At 41.3% G+C, this 22,094-nt stretch overlaps 1 protein-coding gene across 2 annotated transcripts in view; it reads right to left on the bottom strand.

Moving 5' to 3' along the window:
* The window catches only part of UBXN7 (UBX domain protein 7), a 67,787-nt gene that overhangs the window by 43,129 nt on the left and 2,564 nt on the right, over nt 1-22,094 (bottom strand). For both annotated transcript variants that reach the window (XM_008064236.1, XM_021715645.1), the window contains exon 2: nt 585-732. In XM_008064236.1, the coding sequence (XP_008062427.1) occupies nt 585-732 (148 nt within the window). The remainder of the gene's footprint in view (nt 1-584; nt 733-22,094) is intronic.

Below are 22,094 nucleotides of genomic sequence, written 5' to 3'. Positions count from 1 at the left end.
GGAAGATCACCTGAGCCCAGGAGGTTGAGGCTGCAGTGAGCCATCACCACGCCACTGCCCTCCAGTCTGGGATACAGAATGAGACATTTCCTAAAAAAAAAACAAAAACAAAAAACCAAACCACGACCAGGCGCAGTGGCTCATGCTTATAATCCTAGCACTTTGGGAGGCCGAGGCGAGAGGATTGCCTGAGACCAGGGGTTCAAGAGCAGCCTGGGCAACTTGACGAGACTTCATCTCTACAATAAATCAAAAAATTAGCCAGGTGTCATGGTGTGTGCCTGTAGTTCCAGCTACTTGGAAGACTGAGACGGAAGGATCACCTGAGCCCAACAGGTTGAGGCTGCAGTGGCTGTGAGCAGGGTGCCACTACACTCCAGACTGGATGACAGAGTGAGACTCCAACTCAAAAAAAAAAAAAAAAAATCCCAAAGCAAACAAAAAAACTTCCACTTGATAATTTCTCAGACACTTTCAAAAAAAATTTTTTTTCATAACCAGAGAATCGACCTGGCTTCGATAAAAATGTAATTACTCAATTTTAGGCAAGAGGTAGCTCCTAACAATAAATGATAAATCCATACTCTGTGTGAGGTCTGACGGTGGAGACACTTGCTGAACTGGTACTGGGCTCTTCAGCGATTCCGCCACCATCCAAAAACATAGTGACGGCCATCTCCAGATTATTGTTGCAGGCTTCAAGCATATGTTTTCCTACACTTTCACTTGCACCTGAAACAGCAAAAAGACAAGAAAAAAAGTTTTTTAAAAAATGGCAGTTTCTTACATTCAGCACATATTAGAATTACCAAGTAAATTAATTGTGCTTTTTCCCTTTTAAAATTAGTGAGTTTTTTTTCTTAAATCCATTTGTTTACTTCTGCACTGTTGTCTGGATGGTGAGAAATAGACAGATCTAGAAAAGAATGTATGTTGAGTAAGGTATGGTCACAAGATAAAAAGGAATGTGGCAGCCATTGCCTTGCTAGACTCTGGTGTGGCCAGAGTGTGGCCATGTACTCTCTGAGTTATGGCTGTCGCTATGATTCCTTGCTTTGGCCCCCTCCCCCACCTTGCGCACTCGCGCTCGCTCTCCCTCTTTCTCTAATTTATCCTTTTTCTCCTTTTGTTTTGAGTTGGAGTCTCACTCTGTCACCCAGATTGGAGTGCAGTGGTCACTCCCAGCCACTGCAGCCTCAACCTGCTGGGCTCCAGCAATCCTTCCGCCTCAGCCTTCCAAGTAGCTGGAACTACAGGCGTGTGCTATCATGCCCGGCTAATTTTTGATTTATTGTAGAGATGAGGTCTCACCAACTTGCCCTGGCGGGTCTCGAACCTGTGGGCTCAGGCAATCCACTCACCTCAGCCTCCCAAAGCGCTGGAATTACAGGCTAAGCCACCAAGCCCGGCTTAATTTACCCTTAAATAATACTTTCTAATCTTAAAAAAAAGGAATGTAGCAGCATTAAAACAGTGGTCTTCCTTCATAATAAGATAAAAATGAAAGCATTTATTTGTCATTTCTTTTTATCTCTCTTTTGTCATTTCTTTCAGGCCCAACATACAATTGTTAATAAACTGAAAAAAAATTGAAAAAAAACAAAGAAAAATAAAAGACTACATTCTAGAAAGTTAGATGCTTTCTGTCACAAAAAAAATGCATATCAGTTAGCATTTCTGTTTCTATTAAAAAGAAAATATGACCCGTACAGGCTCACACTTATAATTCCAGCACCTTGGGAGGCCAAGGTGAGAGGACTGCCTGAGCCCAGGGGCTTGAGATCAGCCTGGGTGACTTGGTGAGACCTCCTTTCTACAATGAATTTTTTAAAAAGTTAGTTAGGCATAGTGGCACACACCTGTAGTTCCAGCTACTCGAAAGGCTGAGGCGGAAGACTCAACTGAGCCCAGTAGGTCAAGACTGCAGTGGCCTTGAGCATGCCACTGCCCTCCAGTCTGGGCAATAGAGTGAGATTCTGACTCAAAAATAAGTAAAATAAAATAAAATAAGAAAACATCAGGGACCATATATAGTAGCTCATGCCTATAATCCCAACACGTTGGGAGGCCCAGGCAGAAGGATCCCTTGAGACCAGGAGTTCAAGACCAGACAGGGCAACACAGTGAGATCCCGTCTCTATAAAAATAATAGGTATAATCCTGTAGTTCCAGCTACTCAGGCTGAGATGCTAGGATGACTTAAGCCCAGTAGACAGAAGCTACAGTGAGCTGTGATCGTGCCACTATACCCTAGCCTAGAAAACAGAAAAAAACCCCATCTCAAAAAAAATAATAATAATTTTTTTTTCAAAGAAAGCATCTTTAGGCCAGGCATGGTGGCTTACATCTGTAATCCCAGCACTTTGGGAGGCAGAGGCAAGAAGACTGAATGAGTCCATGGGTTCGAGATCAGTCTGGGCAACATGGCAAGACCGTATCTGTACAATAAATCAAAAAATTAGCCAGGCATGGTGGCACATGTCTGTGGTTCCAGCTACTTGGAAGGCTGAAATGGAAGAATCACCTGAGCCCAGCAGGTCAAGGTTGCAGTGGCTGTGAATGTGCCACTGCACTCCAACCGGGTGATAGAGTAAGAATCCAACTCAAAAAAAAAAAAACAAAAAAAAAAGCATGTTTAATAACAATGGCAGAGAAATGAGATGAAACATTTTTATCTAAGACATAACTAAGTCAAAATCTGGTAAGAAATGTCAATCTCCATCATTTAAAACTGGTCCTATCACAAACTTACTCATTTGTAAATAAAGTAAAGCCTACATAATCTGTTAAACAAAATGTAAATTGGTAAAGTCCTTTAAGAAAACAATTTTATAACATATATTCAAGAAACAAAAATACTCATTCCTTTTTTGACTGAGTAATTTGGACCTCTAGTCAAAAGAAAAAAATCTGCATAAAATACTACATGCATAAACATGTTCACATAAATGTCCAGCATATCGTCAGTCAGTACTGAAAAATTGAAAACAACATAAATGTCCAATAAGAGTGGAATGTAAATTTTAGTATCTATTTGATGTAGCATTTTGTGGCCACTAAAAAGCATCTCAGGCTTTCCATTTGGGATGATTTTTCTGTTATCTAAATTATGACTCTTAGAATCTCCTTCTGGTGGTAGTAAATGTGCTTCTAAGTTTTTGTCTGAAAATGTCTTTATTTTCCTGCCATTCCTGACAGCTTTACTGTATGCCATTTCAAGGCTGACAGCTATTTTTTCTCATACATTGACGACAGCATTCCAATGTCCCCTGGCTTCTGTTGTTGCTGCTAGGAAGTCAGCTGCCAGACTAAAGCAAATGTTTTTACAGCAATCTGTTGTTTCTTTCTAGTTGCCTTTAAAATCTTCTCTATCTTTAGCCTCCTACAGTTTCACTCTGACTTATCAGAACTGATTTTTGTTTTTTAGTCAGGGTCTCACTATGTTGCCCAGGTTGGAGCGCAGGCACAATCATAGCTACTGCAGTCTCAACCTGCTGGGCTCAGACAATCCCTTCACCTCAGCCTCCAGAGCAGCTGGGCTCACAGGCACATGCCACCACACTCAGCTAATTTTTTAATGTATTGTAGAGATGAGGTCTTGCCATGTTGCCCAGGCTGGTCTCAAACTCCTGGGCTCCAGTAATCCTCTCACCTCAGCCTCCCAAAGTGCTGGGATTACAGGCATGAGCCACTGCGCTCAGCCCAGGGCTGATTTTATTTATCCTCCTTAGGATTTGCTGGACTTCTACCCACATGAAGATTATCTTTTATCAATTCTAGAAACTTCTCAGCCCAAATTTCTATTTGACCATTGCCTCACTCCCTCAGTCACACTTCTGGAATTCCAGTTAGATGTATGTTAGAACGCTTCACTCTTTTATGTCTCAACCTTTTTCTTTCATATTTTTATTGGCTCTTTATCTATATTGTGTTCTGGGTAATATCTTCAATGCTATCTTTCAGTTCACAGCTAAGACCATTCTCTCTAGCAACGTCAATGTGTTTCTTTACCTATTTCTTTAGTTTTTAATTTCAGATAATTTTTTATAATGAGAAAGTTCTGGGTTTTGTGGGTTTTTTCCCCTTCAACTGCTTGGTCATGTTTTGGAGACCCTGAATTCACACTATTTCAAGTTTTAATTTCTTTAAACATTTTCATCAAACTTGTCAGAATTACTAAGACAAAATACAAATTTTCTAGTCCCTATGGGTCACTGTCTCTTGTTTCTGCTGGATCTTGCTCACTATGCCATAGTTTTTACACTCTTTTTTTTTTTTTTTTTACTGTGATCTTGTGTGCCTTGGAATTTTAATCTGCAGATTTTTGAAGGCTGAGTTGTAGGTACATCCTCCTAAGCGGATTTGGTTTGATACATCTTGCAAGGTATCCACAGACACTATCAAACAGAGACCACTTTAAATACATTCCTAACTTGCAAGTTTTTCAAGACCATAAGGGAAATGTGACTCTGTAATCATCCTTGTTATAAACTTAGTGAAGATATCCATTTCCATATACTCCCTTCCTCACTACCAAGATTGAAACAAAGTCTCAGCTTCATGAATGGGAAGGGTCTCTTTTCGGACACCCTCTTCCCCCTCTCCCAGGCAAGCCTTCCAAGTTTTGTTTCTTGTGCCCTATGAGGTTATCAAAAGGAAAATTCAAAGCCATTCAGTGTGGACAGATTCTACTAGGCTTCCTTTAAAGCTAGCTAACATCTGCATTCTTCATTTTTAGACTGTTGCCAGCACAATGATGCAGTTCAGAAGATTCTTTAAAATACACATTTTATTCAGCATTTCTTTCCTTAGCAGTCAGTTTATTTATGTTATCTCTACACTTAAGCCTTACTGCAAGGAATGCAAGTGCTGATTCTACTCAATATCTCTTATTTGTTTTCTCTTCTGTACTACCACTGCCTCTAAGGCTTTGGATCAAGTCCTTAATACTTCTTACCTGGGTTACTACGACAGGCTCCTAAATGATCTTTTTTCCCTCTTCTACTTGCTGCTGAGGGTTCAAAATACAAGTCTGATTATATCATTTCCCTGTTTAAAATTTCTGAACGGCTTTCTCTTATCACCTACAGTATAGATTCTAAAATCTCTGTGATCAGGAAAGTCCTTTGTGATCAGGGCACAGCTTACTTCTCTGGCTTTGCCTTTCCTCTTTCCTTCCCAACACAATTTACTATACGCAAACTAAATTACGTGCTTGGAATGCCCTTATCCTCATCTCCCCCTCATACGGTTCTTGCATGCTAAGATCACCAGAAATGTTAACTTCCCCCTATTCCCATCTTTGTAATACTGCTCTATTACATACATGGATATAATAGTAAGCAGTAAGTGTCAGTTTATTTTCTGGCACTCCCAAAAGAGTGGAAGGATTCTGAACACAGGAGCTGGTTCTCTTGGCTTGGTATTCTCAGCACCTACCATCATGTTTGCTTGCATGTGATCGATGTCTCATAAGCTGACTTTAGAGATATGTCACAGTACTTTAGCTCACTAGCTACTACAGCAGGGAAAGATGGGACAGGGCTCAGTCAAAACCACTGGCAACTCTCCCATATCTTTGGGAATTTTGTACTGTGTGCATTTATGTCGTAAATTTAATTTATAAAGCAATATGGTTACACTGTGGAAATAAACAGAAAATTACCTTGAACAAATGGATTTAAGATAAAAGTTCCAGTAAAAGCATCACATACAAACTTCAAAAGGGTTATGCCTCAATGTGAAGAGAAAAAAAATACATGCTCTAAAAAACTATCAGATGACACAGTGTAGCTATAGTGTTTTCAGATAGCTAACCAAGACACATATTTAAGATGCAAATTAAAAAAGTGAATAAAATTATTTCATAAAACATGAGTGGATAAAAGCATCAGCATACACTATCTTGTGATTTAATGTTAAATCAATAAATAACATATTACCAAAAAAACCTGATCATTTCACTTAAACTCTAGAAATTTACATATGTGTTAGCCAAAAACGTTTTTTTAGTACCACCTCACACCATTAAAATAGCTACTATCAAAAACAACGACAAAAAAAGGTCAGGTGTGGTGGCTCATGCCTGTAATCCCAGCACTTTGGGAGGCTGAGGCAAGCTGATTGTCTGAGCTCAGGAGTTCGAGACCAGCCTGGGCAACATGATGAGACCTCATCTCTACAATGAATCAGAAAATTAGCCGGGCATGGTGGGGCACGCCAGTGGCTCCAGCTACTTAGAAGGCTGAGGTGAAAAGATCACTGGAGTCCAGGAGACCAAGGCTGTGGTGGCCGTAAGCATACTACCATGCTCCAGCCTGGACAACAGAATGAGACTCTGACTCAGAAACAAAACAAACCCCCCCCCAAAAAAAAAAAACTAGTATGAGTGAGGATGTGGAAAAATGGAACCACTGTGCACCATTGGTGGGAATGTAAAATGGCATGACCACTACAAAAAACGGCATGGGAAGTCCTCAAAGAACGAAAAACACAATTAATAAATACTCCAATACTTTCACTTCCGGGATATAACCAAAAGAACTGAAAGCAGAGTCTCAAAGATATATCTGTATTCCCATTTTCAGAACAGCATTATTCACAATGGCTAAAACATGGAAGTAACCCAAGTATCCATCAACAGATGAATGGATAAATAAAATGTAATATAAACATACTGTGGAATATCATGCAGCCTTAAAAACAAAATTCTGACATGCTACCACACAGACGAAACTTGATGATACTGTATTAAGTGACATAAGTCAGTCAAAAAGGCAAATATTAGCTGAGCGCAGTAGCTCAAGACTAATTCGAGCACTTTGGGAGGTGGAAGTGAGAGGACTGCCTGAGCTCAGGAGTTCGAGACCAGCCTGGGCAACTTGGCAAAACCTTGTCTCCACAATAAATAAAAAAATTAGCCGGGCTTGGTGGCGCATGCCTGTAGTTCCAGCTACTTGGAAGGCTGAGGCAGAAGGATCGCCTGAGCCCAGCAGGTCCAGGCTGTAGTGGCCGCGAGCATGCCACTGCACTCTAGCCTAGGTTACAGAATGAAACTCTGAATCAAAAAAAGGGGCGAATATTGTATGACTCCATTTACATGAGACACAGAGTAGTCAAAATCGTAAAGACAGAAAGTAGAATGGTGGTTGACAGGAGCTGGGGAAGGGGAGAATGAGGAATGGGGAGTTATTGTTTAATGGGTATAAAGTTTCAGTTTTACAAAACAAGAGTTATGAAGATAGATGGTGGAAACAATTACACAACATTTTAAATGTATTCAATACCACTGAACTGTACCCTTAAAAATGATTAAGTGAGCTGGGCCCGCGCCTTTGGGAGGCTGAGGTGAGTGGACTGCCTGAGCCCGTGGGTTCGAGACCTGCCTGGGCAACTTGGTGAGACCTCATCTCTACAATAAATTTTTTAAAAAATTAGCCGGGCATGGTAGCGCGTGCCTGTAATTCCGGCTACTCGGAAGGCTGAGGCGGAAGGATTGCCGGAGCCCAGCAGGTCGAGGCTGTGGTGACCGGGAGCGGCCACTGCACTCCAGTGTGGGCGACAGAGTGAGACTCCAACTCAAAAAAAAAAAAAAAAATGATTAAGTGGTAAATTTTGTTATATGTATATTAGCACAATTAAAAAACTGAAAAGCAAACATCCTTTTTTGGATAGAAGTGCCTTTCATTTGGTGTCAGCCTTATATCTGGGTATACCTGGTAATTTAAGTTGCACAGGACCAAGGAGACTTTTTCTTTAAAAGGGTTCCATATGTTACTCAAACTTGAGAAACTTTCTTAGATTTTTCTTTCTCCCTCAACTGTGACCATTCCATTTGTCAAAGAACAAGTCCTACAGTTTCTTCTAATTAATACCACTCCTATCCAACCTTTTTTATGTCCATTGCGATAGTCCTAGTTCAAGCCTTCAACATCTCTTACATGACTACCGCACCTCATTGCTCTTGGTCATGCTCCCCTTTGATACAGTTGTCCCTCGGTATCTAGTATCTGGGGAGTAACTGACCTCAGGATCTCCTGAGGACACCAAATTTGAGAATACTCAAGTCTTTTACACAAAATGGTGTGGTATTTGCTTATAACCATGCACATCTTCCTGTATACTTTAAATAATTTCTAGATTATTTGTAACACAGTACCTAGTACAATGTAAATGTTATAAAAATGGTTGTTATACTGTATTGTTTAGGAAATAATGACAAGAAGAAAAGTCTGCACATGTTCGGTAGAGATGCAACCATTCCTTTTTATTTTCAGAATATTTTCAATCCATAGTAGGTTGAACCCTGTGCCACAGAACCCACCAATATGAAAGGCCGAGGGTATTTCCTATGCCACAAAATAATGTAGGTGTGATTGTCTGTTTCGACGGTACTGTGTTGCTAACTGGAAAAGTTTTCATCTCTCTTGACCTGCATACAGGAGTTGGCCCTTATTTACTCTCCTATCTTATACTCCTCTGCTCTTATCTTACCTCTATACCATTCCCTTCAGCTCCAGCCACATGGGTCTACATGATGCAGGCATGTCCCTTGGTAGTATTTTATAAAGCCGTATCTATGCATTATTTGGATAGTGGTATCAGTCAAATCAGTCCCCTCATTTTTCTGGACAACACACCAAAGGCCCACTTTCCTGTTAAGTTCCAGACCTTCCCCCTCTCTACACACCCTGAGGTAGGTAGGTACAGATATTTACTTTTCCATCAGGTCTTAATCTCTACCTTTGTCTCAGCCAGCTCATCTATCTTGCAAGCTTTAAAACCTCACTGTACTGGCCCAGACCTCACTTTTCTCATCCCAATGACCTCTCCCTAAATTCCCAGTCAAGGTGACCCAAAAGTTCTCAAGTTGTAGTATGTACAAGTTTATATACTCACCATCAGAAAACACATTTTAAAAAATGAAATCTTAGAACACAAACACAACTTTTTGAACGAAAAAAAAAAAGTTCAAATATCCCAACAGTGAACCTTATGCTAGGTAATTAAATACGAATTTTGGGGGGCAGAAACAGCACACATTTATAAACAATTCCAAGACCCATACATGTCTATATCCTTGCTCATAAAAGCTAAGGTTTTGGTTCAGTGTTTCTCTAATATTTTTATATCGTCTATAGTTATATTGTATCACATTATCATACTTTTTTTTTTTTTTAAGTCAAGATCTGACTCTGTGGCCCAGACTGGAGTGGAGTGGCATGATTACAGTTCACTGCAGCCTCAACCTCTTGTGCTCTGGCAATCCTTCAACCTCAGCCTCCTGAGTAGCTGGGACTATAGACAAGCACTGCCAAGCCTGGCTATTTTTTTTTTTTTTTTTTGGTAGAGACAAGTTCTCACTATGTTGCCCAGGTTGGTCTTAAGCTCCTGGGCTCAGGGCAATCTTCCTGCTTCAGCCTCTCAAAGTGCTGGGATTATAAGCATGAGCCACCATACCCAAACATATTATCAAACTTCTTAAATGCCACTCTAAATGCCAGTTCAGTGCCTACTGTACTCCACCATTTTAATTAACCACACAGTATCTTCTGAATATTAAAGGATTCTATGGAAGGACTACTTCGGTGGCTTGTTCTAACAGAAAGGCGCATGAACTATTAACATTTGCCTCCTAGTCGGGCGCAGTGGCTCAAGTCTGTAATCCTAGCATTTTAGGAGGCTGAGGCGAGAGGATTGCCTGTGCTCAGGGGTTTGAGACCAGCCTGGGCAACTTGGCGAGACCTCATCTCTACAATAAATCAAAAAATAAGCCGGGCGTGGTAGCGTGCACCAGTAGTTCCAGCTACTTGGGAGGCTGAGGTGGAAAGATCGCCTGAGCCCAGCAGACAGAGGATACGGTAGCTGTGAACATGCCACTGCACTCCAGTGACAAAGTGAGACTCCAACTCAAAAAACAACAAAAAAATTACCTCCTAATGAACCTTAAGCCCTTCTCAAGGTATCTACCAATCTTTTCCTTTTCAGAGAGTTAAATGGCCAAGTTTGTACAGTTTTGGCTCTTATCTAAGTGCTCACACCGCACTAAAGTACCACAAAAAGAACAAAGAACATGCTGGTGGAATGAAACTCACTTCTGCTATAACAGGAACCAATGCTGGCGCTTTCACTCATAAGTTTATTTATTCACAAGGAAATTCAACTTAAAATTGACCACTGCATACAAATTATTGCTGTCATCCTTTCCACCACCCTCCACCTATCACAATCCCAATGCCACTGCCATGGGAACCATTTAGAGAATTTGTGAGTTCTGATGAAATTCAGGAACTTGTGAAGCCAATCCTCAGGCAAGCAGGCCTGTCAGCAATATGATTTGTTTATCCCAAAAGTGTTTTCCTAACTGTCTAAAATACTCCTAATTAAGAGATGAATTTGGATACACATTCTATTTAAAAATATAAGTACTTGGCGGTGGCTCAGCCTGTAATCCCAGCACTTGGAAGGTCAAGGCTAGAGGACTGCCTCAGCCCGGGGGTTCAAGACCAGCCTGGAAAACTTGGTGAGACCTTGTCTCTACAATAAATCACAAAAACTAGCCGCATGTGGTTGCGTGCATCTGTAGTTCCAACTACTTGGAAGGCTTGAGGCGGAAGAATCACCTGAGCCCAGCAGGTCGAGGCTGCAGTGGCCGTGAGCATGCCACTGCACTCCAGTCTGGGCGACACAGAGTGAGACTCCAACTAAAAAAAGAAAAAAAAAAAAAATATATATATATACACACACACACACATACATATATACGCGTGCATACATATGTACTTAATGAGAATTAAGGATGTATCGATAACTTCACAGTGTGAATTAATTCAATCACTGCTTTCTCCTAAAAGCCAGTAACAATGAATTGACGGTTGATATAGAGAGAATAAGGTTGTTCACTTAGGAGAAAAGAAGGGATGTAAGTAGCTTTAGCATCCCAAGTGCCTTTTGGGGGAAGAGGTAAGAAAAGCCTCCATGAAGTGCCACATGGGGGTAACTTAAGGCACCAAAAGATACTGAGTACCTGGGAATACAGACATAGCAAGCAATCAAAATAAATGTCCCAAAACCTTGCCTCTGTCCAATCCTATGCCCAGTAACGAACAGAAAGCATTCCTCATTTTCCCTTCTGTGTACTTAGGCTAAGAAGTACAGCACAGACATTAAGAGCCTAGAAACTGCCCAGATAAATCTAGGTTTGAATCTTAGAGCTGTCATTCACTAGTTGTGTGACCCTCAGCAAGTTACTAATTTCTCTAGGCATCAGTTTCCTCAGTTATAAAATGGGGATGTTACCAACTTCATGAAGTGTTTGTGTAAAATAAGAAAATTCACATTAAGGAACTGGCACAACTCTTAGCCATAAGTAGTTAGCTATTAATAAATAAAGGCTGTCCCAAGACATATGGTACTTAAGCTATATATAAGTGACAAATGAATATAAGTATGAGGTGTGAATATTTACATATAGCTTATGGAGAACTACATTGTGTCAGACAGTATAAACAGGCAAAATTAGATTTTTTTCCCTCACTCATCTGATGCTATGAACATGTGTCTCACTCATGTTAAATATGCATTTTTTTAGAAAGTAGGAGTACAATGAAGACAGCAAAAAATTATTACACTAGAAAAAAGTGAATGCTATACATAGAGAATAAAATGATACATAAAAGAGATCTAAGTCAAAGAAATTTGTAACAAACAAACAGCACTCCAGTGTAGCTGAGAAGCATCAAGAGCTATAGTAGGAAACTTAATAAAAGTATAGTTAATATTCCAAAGCTTTCAAGGCCCACAGGTCTATAGAGCTAAAGATTAAAACTAAATTTATTAAAGGGATTCTACAAAGAATGACTTTAAGACACAAAAGAAAGCTGGGTATGGTGGCTCACACCTGTAATCCTAGCACTTTAGGTGATGGAGACAAGAGGATTGCCTGAGTCCAGAGGTTCAAGGCCAGCCTGGGCAACTTGGCAAGACCTCATCTCTACAATAAATCAAAAAAATTAGCAGGGCACGCGCCTGTGGTTCCAGCTTGGAAGGCTGAGGCGGAAGGGTCACCTGAGCCCAGCAGGTCAAGGCTGCAGTGGTCATTAGTGTGCCAGTGCATACCAGACTAGTCGACAGAGACTTGGCTCAAAACAAAAAACAACAAAAAAAGACACAGAAGAACAGAATTGTAATAAAGGAAACAGCAACTGTGATATTTTGGGGCAGATAGCGTCAACATTTAGGGTACAGAATTTCAGAGGATGGGGAAGATCATTTTGCTGTCATACCATAATATTTGCTTAACCACGTAATACTAGAATCTAAGCTGTATGAAGCATAGCCCTGAGATGACTCTATCATACCTCTGCTGACAATCTGACAATCCATCTTTGGAAGAACTTTAAAAAAAAAAAGTGCCTTTCCACATGAAGACTTTTAAAAAAGGAAGCACATGCTAAAAGTTGGCAAGATGGAAGAAAGGTAGTGTTAGAAAGCAGCCCATGAAGCAAAGTACACCATAATCCACTTTCTTAAATAAAGCCAAACTATCTGAGTCATCTGTTCTTGTATAGTCATTCTTAGTTTATCACTTGTATCGTTTTAGAAACAGGAACTAACTGAAAGATAATTAAAGGTTCCAATGTCTGGAAGTATTAGAGAGGCACATTTAGTAATATGAGAGACTATTTCTGGTGTTTCATGACTGGGGTGTGGGCACTACCAGCATTTCATAGAGAGAAGCCAAGGGTGCAGTGATAGATTGAAAAATGCCCCCCCAAAGACTGCTCATACCTTCATTTCAGACTTTTGGCCTCCAGAGCATGAAAAAAAATGTGTGTTAAACCACACAATCTGTGACAAATTTGGAAATAGTGAAGTTATAAACTGTACCTATATACCCAGAGGTAATAACAAATTTTGGTTAAAAATTTTGTAAACAATTTGCTAATTTTGGCTGTGCACAGTGGCTCATGCCTGTAATTTCAGCACTTTGGGAGGTCAAAGAAGCAGGATCTCTTGAGCCCAGGACTTCAAGACAAGCCTAAGCAACATAGTAAGACCTTGTTTCTCCAAAATATAAAAAAAATCAGCCAGGTATAGTGGCAAGTGCATGTAGTCCCAGCTACTCCAGAAGCTGAGGCAGACAGATCACCTGAGTCTAGAAGGTCAAGGCTGCTGTGAGTCATGATCATGTCACTGCATTCTAACCTGGGCAACACAGAGAGACCACGACTCAAAAGAAAAAAAAATTGGTGACTTCTATCTTACTACAATTAGAATAAAGATGTATATTTTTAAAGGGGGGAAGGGCAAACAAAACAAGTTTGCAGATTTAAACTATCTGTAAACTTGTTAAAATGGGTTTATTTTTATTTTGAGGTCCCAATATTATAGGTAGCAGGGTAGCTTCGTCTAATCCAGTAATTTATAATTTGTGGCAGGAATTCCACTTTATTGTTTCTCACCACATGCACCCTGTTTTAAAATCCTTTATCTTTCCTTACTTTCATCTGTTTTAAACTTGCTAATGGCACCAAAGGACATTAGTTAACCCAGTTTGCAGCACATTTTATGAGTGGCCATTTTCATGCCACAGTCTCCTAGTTCACCACCATTCTCCATTAACAATTTGATATAAGAAATAGCCCAAAACCTGTAACAGCACGTTTCCACTAAAGCTGGAAGAAGAGATATTCCAAATTTTAATAACTCTTTATGCCCATTCTGTACACTACTTTCAGCACCATCAATGGACCAAGGCATAGTAGTCACTAAGAATTTTTTTAAAGTCCCTCTACAGCAATGATAGGGACACGAAGAGGTTACTTTCTGGTTCCACACTTTGATCCAGCAAAGATAAGCTAGACTGTCCTTCAAGGAAACAGGAGTGGATATTGGTTGTAAGAAATATGCTGACATTTTAACCTCATCAGTCTCCAATCCTAGAGTTTGTAAGTATTGTTTCAACATTTTAAAAAATGTGCCAGACAGCAGACACTCTCCTTTCTGTCCTGCCCATTGTGCCCTTCACTACAGATCTTCCCTAGAATAAACTTACCTATCCTGGACCACTGCCTTGCTAGACTCTGGTGTGGCCATGTGCTCTTTGAGTTATGGCTGTCACCATGCTTCCTGGCTTTGGCCCCCTCCCCAACCTTGGGGAAGTGAATCTTCTCTCTCTCTAATGTATTTTTAAATAAACTATATTTTCGCTGGGCTCAGTGGCTCAGCCTGTAATCCCACGCCTTTGGGAGGCTGAGATGAGTGGACTGCCTGAGCCCGCGGGTTTGAGACCCGCCTGGGCAGCGAGACCTCATCTCTACAATAAATCAAAAAATCAGCCGGGCGTGGTAGCGCATGTCTGTAATTCCAGCTACTCAGAAGGCTGAGGCGGAAGGATCGCCGGAGCCCAGCAGGTCGAGGCTGCGGTGGCCAGGAGCGGCCACTGCACTCCAGTCTGGGCAACAGAGTGAGACTCCAACTCAAAAAACAAACAAACAAACAAACAAATAAACTATATTTTCTAAATTGAAAAAAATAAAATAAAATAAACTTACCTATCATTTAAAAAAATTAAAAAAGCAGGGCACAATTTGGGAGGTGGGGTGATAGGACTGCCTCAGCCCAGGGGTTCAAGACCAACTTGGGTAAGTTGGCAAGACCTTAACTCTACAATAAATAAAAAAAGTAGCCGGGCTTGGTGGCACACACCTGTAGTTCCAGCTACTTGGAAGGCTCAGATGAAAGTAAAGCCTGAGCCCAGCAGGTCAAGGCTGGGGTACCCATAAGCATGCCACTGAACTCCAGCCTGCACCACAGAGTAAGATTCCAACTCAAAAAAATGAATAAGAATAAAATAAAAAACAACTAAAAGTACCAAGTGCTTGCAAGAATGTACAGCAACTGGAACTCTCATACACTGCTATGAAAAATGCAATGTGACTTTGGAAAACAATTTGTCCATTTCTTATACAATTATATACCTATCATATGATCCAATAAATACATGCCTAGCTATTTATAAGAGAAATGAAAACTTACATTCACACACTTGTATACTGTTTCTAGCAGCTTTAATTATAACTCCCCAAACTGGAAAAAACCCAAGTGTCCCACCCATGGATGAATTGATAAACTGTAGTTTACTCATACAATGGTACACCAATAAATAGGAGGGAACTACCAATAGCACAACAACATAAAAAATCTTAAATGCAATATGCTAATAGCAAGAAGCCAGACTCAAGGCACACATATTGACTCCTCTTATATGACATTCTGGAAAAGGAAAACAACAGACTAAAAACAGATTGGGCTATAGGTGAGGGATGGGGTTGACTACAAAGAGGCAAAAGGAATTTTTTGAAGGTGAAAGAACTGTTCTGCATCTTGACTGTGATTGTGGTTACTGAATTGTACACATGTATCAAAACTCATATTACTACAACAACAAGAGTAAATATACAAACTATGTACCTTAATTTTTAAAAGAATTTGGGCTGATATTTTTTATGACTTTTTTTTTTTTTTTAAGAGAGACAGGGTCTCATTATGTCACCCAGGCTGAAGTGCAAGGGCTATTCACAGATGCAACCAGCACAATACAGCCTCCAACTCCTGGGTTCAAGTAATCCTCCTGCCTCAGCCTCCCATGTAGGTAAGATTACAGGTATGCACCACCATACCCAGCTTGTATGTCTTAAGTAATTTTTATTATATTTTACAAAAGTATACTCTCGGAAAAAGTATACTTTGAATGACTGAAAATGTAATGAAAGGGATGAGGGTCCTTTTCTTCAAATAAGTTTGAGAAGCACTGACCTAGATACATAACCCTAAGTCAGTTTACTTGTCTGAGCATCCAATTTCTCATTTGTATAACTCAGAAATGGGACAAGGTGGTTTTTAAGGTGTCTTTCAGCCTTAACATCACCCCCCAAATCGATTATTTCTGACTTCCTATAATGCCTTTTTGAGGTCTCATCACACTTCTCATGTTTGAAGTACTATCATATGCTGCTAGTTTTCTTCCTACATCTTTGGTTTCCCTGCACTTTCTTCTTCAGTCTCCCAGATGCTGGTGTTCATTCAGCTTTGTGTCTTGGAGCCTACTATTTTTTTTTTTTTTGAGTTAGAGTTTCACTCCATCTCCCATGCTGGAATGTAGTGGCATGCATGTCTACGGCCACTGCAGCCTGGACCTGCTGGGCTCCGGCAATACTTTCACTTCATCCTTCCAAGTAGCGAGAACTAAAGGCGCGCACTCCCACGCCCAGCTAGTTTTTTGATTTATTGTAGAGATGCGGTCTCACCAAGTTGCCCAGGCTGGTCTCAAACCCGCGGGTTCAGGCAATCCACTCGTCTCAGCGTCCCAAAGTGCTGGGACTACAGGCTGAGCCACTGAACCTGACCAAGTTGCTATTTTCTAACATTACACTCTCCCCTGCAAGATGCCATTATATTTTTTAAAATTTTAACTGCCATCAATATGACAGATCTCACTCCATGTTCTAGACCCAAGTATTCATTTGCTTGTTGAACAGCTCCACTGGGAAGTCTCACTAACACCATAACTTATTCCAAATTGAACCATCTTCTCCCCAGACTTTTACTATCACACCTTCACAAAGAGCACTACTACATACCTAGATGTCCAAAACAGAATCCCAAGCTTCAATGTAACTCCTCTGAATTCTTCCCATACCTTTCATAGTCTACTTTTCTACCACTAACATTTCTGGACACCAGTATTTTTCCTGGGTTAATACAACATCCTTTTTTTTTTCTTTTTTGCAGTTGGAGTCTCACTCTTTGTCGCCCAGGCTGGAGTTCAGGGGCATGCTCACGGGTACCACAGCCTCGACCTGTTGGGCTCAGGAGATCCTTCTGCCTCAGCCTTCCACCACACCCAGCTAATTTTTATGATTTTATTGTAGACATGAGGTCTCATAAAGTTGCCCAGGCTGGCCTCAAACCCCTGGGCTCAGACAAACCTCTCGCCTCGGCTTCCCAAAGTTCTGGGATTACAGGCTGAGCCATAGTGCTCGGCCTACAACATCTTTTTAGTGACCTTTATGCCTACCTCTTCTCACCTATAGCCAGGTAGCTCTTTCAAAAAAAAAAACACAAAACCTCTAATTTAATTACATCATTCCCTAATTAAAATCCTCCATTGAGTCCCTACTATAATCAGAACACAGTCAAGATTTCTGAACATGCCTTACAAGGCCCACCCAATCTCTCATTTATCTCTTTAGCTCCATTTACTGCATCTCCAACTAGCTATGCTTTAAGAATATGGAATCATCAGTTTCCTAAACCTATTGTCTCCCCTCTCTAACTTCTGTGTATGTCTGTCCTTCAATCCTCCAAGCTTTGCACATGTTCCTCCTGCCAGAAGCATCCCTCTTTCGGGGTCTTTTTTTTTTTTTTTAGAGTTGGAGTCTCACTCTGTTGCCCAGACTGGAGTGCAGTGGCCGCTCCCGGCCACCGCAGCCTCGACCTGCTGGGCTCCGGTGATCTTTCCGCCTCAGCCTTCCAAGTAAGTGGAACTACAGGCGCGCGCTACCACGCCCGGCTGATTTTTTGATTTATTGTAGAGATGAGGTCTCGCTGCCCAGGCGGGTCTCGAACCCACGGGCTCAGGCAATCCACTCACCTCAGCCTCCCAAAGGCGCGGGATTACAGGCTGAGCTACCGAGCCCGGCTTTCGGGTTCTTGATAAGAAATTATTCCTTCTAGGACAATTCTTTTCTCAACCTCCCTCTTTTGTGCTTCGATATTAGCTCCTGACCATTCTCTTGACTGTATTGCAATATCTAACCTTTTTTTTTTTTTTTTTTTTTTTTAGAAAGGATCTCACGCTGTCCCCACACTGGAATGCAGTGGCACAATCCCAGCAGCTCACCACACCCTCTCGACCTACTGGACTCAAGCAGTCCTCCTGTTTCAGCCTCCCAAGTAGCTGGGACTACAGGCGCACATCACCATGCTTCGCTAATTGTTTGTGTAGAGTTGAGGTCTCACTATATAGCTCATGTTGATCTCGAATTCCTGGGCTTATGCGATTCTCCTGCCTGTGATTCCCAAAGTGCTAGGATTACACGTGTGAGACACCATACCCAGTCTCCTATTGACCTCTAAGCTTCTTGAGGATAGACACCATGTCTTGCTTACAGTTGCACTCCCAGGATGTGGACCATGCCTGGCACACAGCAGTCTATCACTAAATACTGAATTTATTAGGAAGATTCCACTGGAAACTCAAAAAAGTTATCTACCTTAAATTTCTGCTCATACTTTATTAACACCTTTCAAAAATCATTCTTAAAATTCCAGAAGTTTTCTTTTAATTGTCTAGAACACTTGCAACCACCTTTCCAAACACAGGGAACTTAAACACGTTGTAATACTACCCAAGAGAAGTAAAATGTATTGTACAAAGAATGCAAAAGAAATTCGACTGCAAAACCAAATACTATAAATACCACTGTTCCTAATTTTTATGATAAATATGCATTCATTCAACAATTTGAGAAGACTCAAGTAAGGGCTCTTCTACAACTGATGTTCTATCATTTCATGAAGAATGTGAATGCCGACTATGCACAAAGCTCTTAAGAAATTTTATCCAAGTAAACCTTTTTTTCCTTTTTAAGAGATAGAGGTCTCCCTATGTTGCCCAAGCTAGTCTTGAACTCTTAGCTTTGAGTAATCCTCCTGCCTAGGCCACCCTAGTAATTAAGATTACAGGCAAGAGTCACTGTACCTGGCTGTAACTTCTTGTACTCTCCTCAGTCTTTTTTTTTTTTTGAGTTGGAGTCTCACTCTGTCACTCAGGATGGACGGCAGTGGCACCCTCACGGCCACCGCAGCCTCGGCCTGCTGGGCTCAGGTGATCCTTCCGCCTCAGCCTTCCAAGTAGCTGGAACTACAGGCATGCACCATCACACCCGGCTAGTTTTTTATTTATTGTAGAGATGAAGTACCGCCAAGTTGCCCAGGCTGGTCTCAAACCCGTGGGCTCAGGCAGTTCTTTAACCTCAGCCAAAGTGCTGGGATTACAGGCATGAGCCACCGTGCCCGGTCAGTCTCCACTTTAAATTCCCTCACACTTGTTCTTACCTTTTAATTGCTGGTTTTACTTTTACTTATTTTACCTCTTTTTTTTTTTTTGAGTCAGAATCACTCTGTTGCCCAGGCTGCAGTGCATCGCCACAGCCAGGAATCACTGAAGCCACAGCCTTTAAAGCTCAGGTCATTCTTCCACTATAGCCTCCTGAATAGCCGGAACTACAGGCATGTGCCACCACATCCATTTAATTTTTCTATTTTTTGTGGAGACATGGTCTCACTCAAATTGCCCAGGCTGGTCTTGAACTCCTGGTCTCAAGCAATTCTCCTGCCTTGGCTTCCCAAAATGTGGAGATTACAGGTATCAGTCACCACACCCAGTCTTATTTTTCCTATTCTATGGTGTCTTTATATCTCTCACCTTCTAATTATGTATGTATATTTTGTATATGTGTGGCAGGATGTCAGCCCAAAGTTGGTGTTAACAGAATACCGCCATGGTTGAAAATATTTTTTTAAATTGCTCTTTCAAAATAGACCCAGCATCTTATTCTTTCTTCATGTTTTCGGAACTGATAGGACTTCTGGAAGGGTCCAACAGTCATTCAAAGCCATGTATGATGACTATCAGGGGGATCAAACTGAGTAGTATTGTGAAATGTGGAATGACTATAAAAGCAACAGGACTGGTTTTCTTCATCAGCTTTTAAATGACTCTGGTAGCATCAACAGTAAAAGTATAGAGCTTCTCAATGTGAGTACTTCAAAGAACATAACCTGCTTTGGTTTCTTGCTTACTGAAGAGTTTGATCATGGAAAAATGTTTATGACACAATGTAAAGTGAAGACTTCAGAATTCTATATTATATATACTATGATCCGCAATGTAAAAATAAGTATATAAGTAAGAATAGGAAGATAATATGTAAAATAAATACCGCTGCTGTGAGAGTCGAGGAATTTTTTTTCCTTTTCAAAATCATTTCAAGTTGTCGCTGGGCATGGTGGCTCATACCTGTAATCCTAGCACTTTGGGAGGCAGAGGCGAGAGGATTACCTGAGCCCACAAGTTAGAGACCAGCCTGGGCAACTTTGTGACATCTCATCTCTATAATAAAACAAAAAATTAGCCTGGCGTGTTGGCGCATGCCTGTGGTTCCAGTTACTTGGAAGGCTGAGGCAGAAGGATTGCCTGACCCAGGCAGGTCGAGGCTGTGGTGGCTATGAGCATGTCACTGCACTCCAGCCTGGATGAGAGACTGAGACTCTAGCTCAGAAAAAAAAAAAAAAATCCAAAGTATTTCATATTGTCATGATATTATCTTTTTTAATACGTTTAAAAAGAATCAATCAGCACTGAGTCAAACTCAGTGATGCACCTGTAGCCTCAGCTACTTGGGAAACTGGGGCCAGATAACTGCTCAAGCCCAGAAGTCCCAGAGCAGCCTGGGCAACACAGTAAGACCCTATCTCTTAGAAACCTAAAATCAGTCATACTTCATACTCACCATATCAGAGAAAGATTCAGAAAAGAGATGTGTTCTATTTAGTGAGAAATAAGATTTATCTAAAAATCTTTCAATTCTCTCTTCTATTTCTAAGTGTCCCAGAAAATGTAAGAGTCATATTTGCCAGGTGTGGTGGCTCACATCTGTAATCCCAGCACTTTGGGAGGCCCAGGCAAGAGGATTGCCTGAGGCCAGGGGTATGAGACCAGCCTAGGCAAACTGGCAAGACCTCTTCTCTACAATAAATCAAAAAATTAGCGGGGCTTGGTGGCACACATCTGTGGTTCCAGCTACTTGGAAGGCTGAGGCAGAAGGATCGCCTGAGCTCAGCAGGTAGAGGCTGCAGTGGCCAAGAACGTGCCACTGCACTCCAGCTTGTGTAACAGCGACACTGTGACTCAAAAAAAAAAAAACCACTCAAATTTTGAAGATGCATTTGTTTTTACCAGAATGTTGAGCTTCCAGATAAATAAAACCTTTGTGAAATCACAGCATAAGCTCTTAAGATTGGTCTAATTTACCCAGCAAAGAATACATACCAAATACCCTTTAATTATAAACACTACAATTTTATGGGCCAAGAGCAGCGGCTCACACCCATAATCCCAGTATTCTGAGAGACCAAAACAGGAGGACTGCTTGAGCCCAGGAGTTCAAGTCTAGCCTGGGCAACATTAACGAGACAAAAACAGCTCTACAAAATCTCTACAAAAAAAATTAGTCGGGCATGGTGGCACATGCCTGTTGTCCCAGCTACTTGGGAGGTTGAAGCTGGAGGATCACCTGAGCTCAGGAGGTGGAGGCTTCAGTGAGCCATGATCATGTTACTCCACTCCAGTCTGAGCAACAGAGTGAGACCCCAACTCAAAATAAAATAAAATAAAAAACACGTGGAAAGAATCCCCAAAATTTCTTTTTAACATATGTGAAAAAGGCAAAAATGGATCAATCATGTTTCTAATGGCTAATCACTTCCTTGTAAAAAAAGAATCCCCAAAATTAACAACAGTAATTCATAACACATCAAGAATAATCTGCCGAACTCAGTGGCTCAGCCTGTAATCCCAGTGCTTTGGGAGACTGAGGTGAGTGGATTGCCTGGGCCCGCGGGTTCAAGACCCATCTGGGCAACTTGGCGAGACTTCATCTCTACAATAAATAAAAATTTAGCTGGGCGTGGTAGCGTGCGCCTGTAGTTCCAGCTACTTGAAAGGCTGAACCGGAAGGATCACCGGAGCCCAGCAGGTCGAGGCTGCGGTGGCCAGGAGCGTGCCACTGCACTCTAGTCTGGGTGGCAGACTGAGACTCCAACTCGCCCCCCCAAAAAAAGAATAATCTAAGGTATTTTCCCTTCTGTAGACTTCCAAATACCATCGTCTGTTGAGATACTCCAGCCTGATTCTTTGACCACTAAAAAAGATGTTTAAGCCGGGCTACATGGCTCAGCCTGTAATGCCGCGCCTTTGGGAGGCTGAGGTGAGTGGATCGCCTGAGCCCGCAGGTTCGAGACCCGCC

The sequence above is a fragment of the Carlito syrichta genome, unplaced genomic scaffold, assembly GCF_000164805.1.
Source record: "Carlito syrichta isolate Samal-C Ts95f unplaced genomic scaffold, Tarsius_syrichta-2.0.1 Scaffold307240, whole genome shotgun sequence".
In the NCBI taxonomy this organism is placed as follows: Eukaryota; Metazoa; Chordata; class Mammalia; order Primates; family Tarsiidae; genus Carlito; species Carlito syrichta.
The sequence above is the reverse complement of the archived record's forward strand: the minus strand, read 5'-3'. Positions and strand labels throughout refer to the sequence as shown.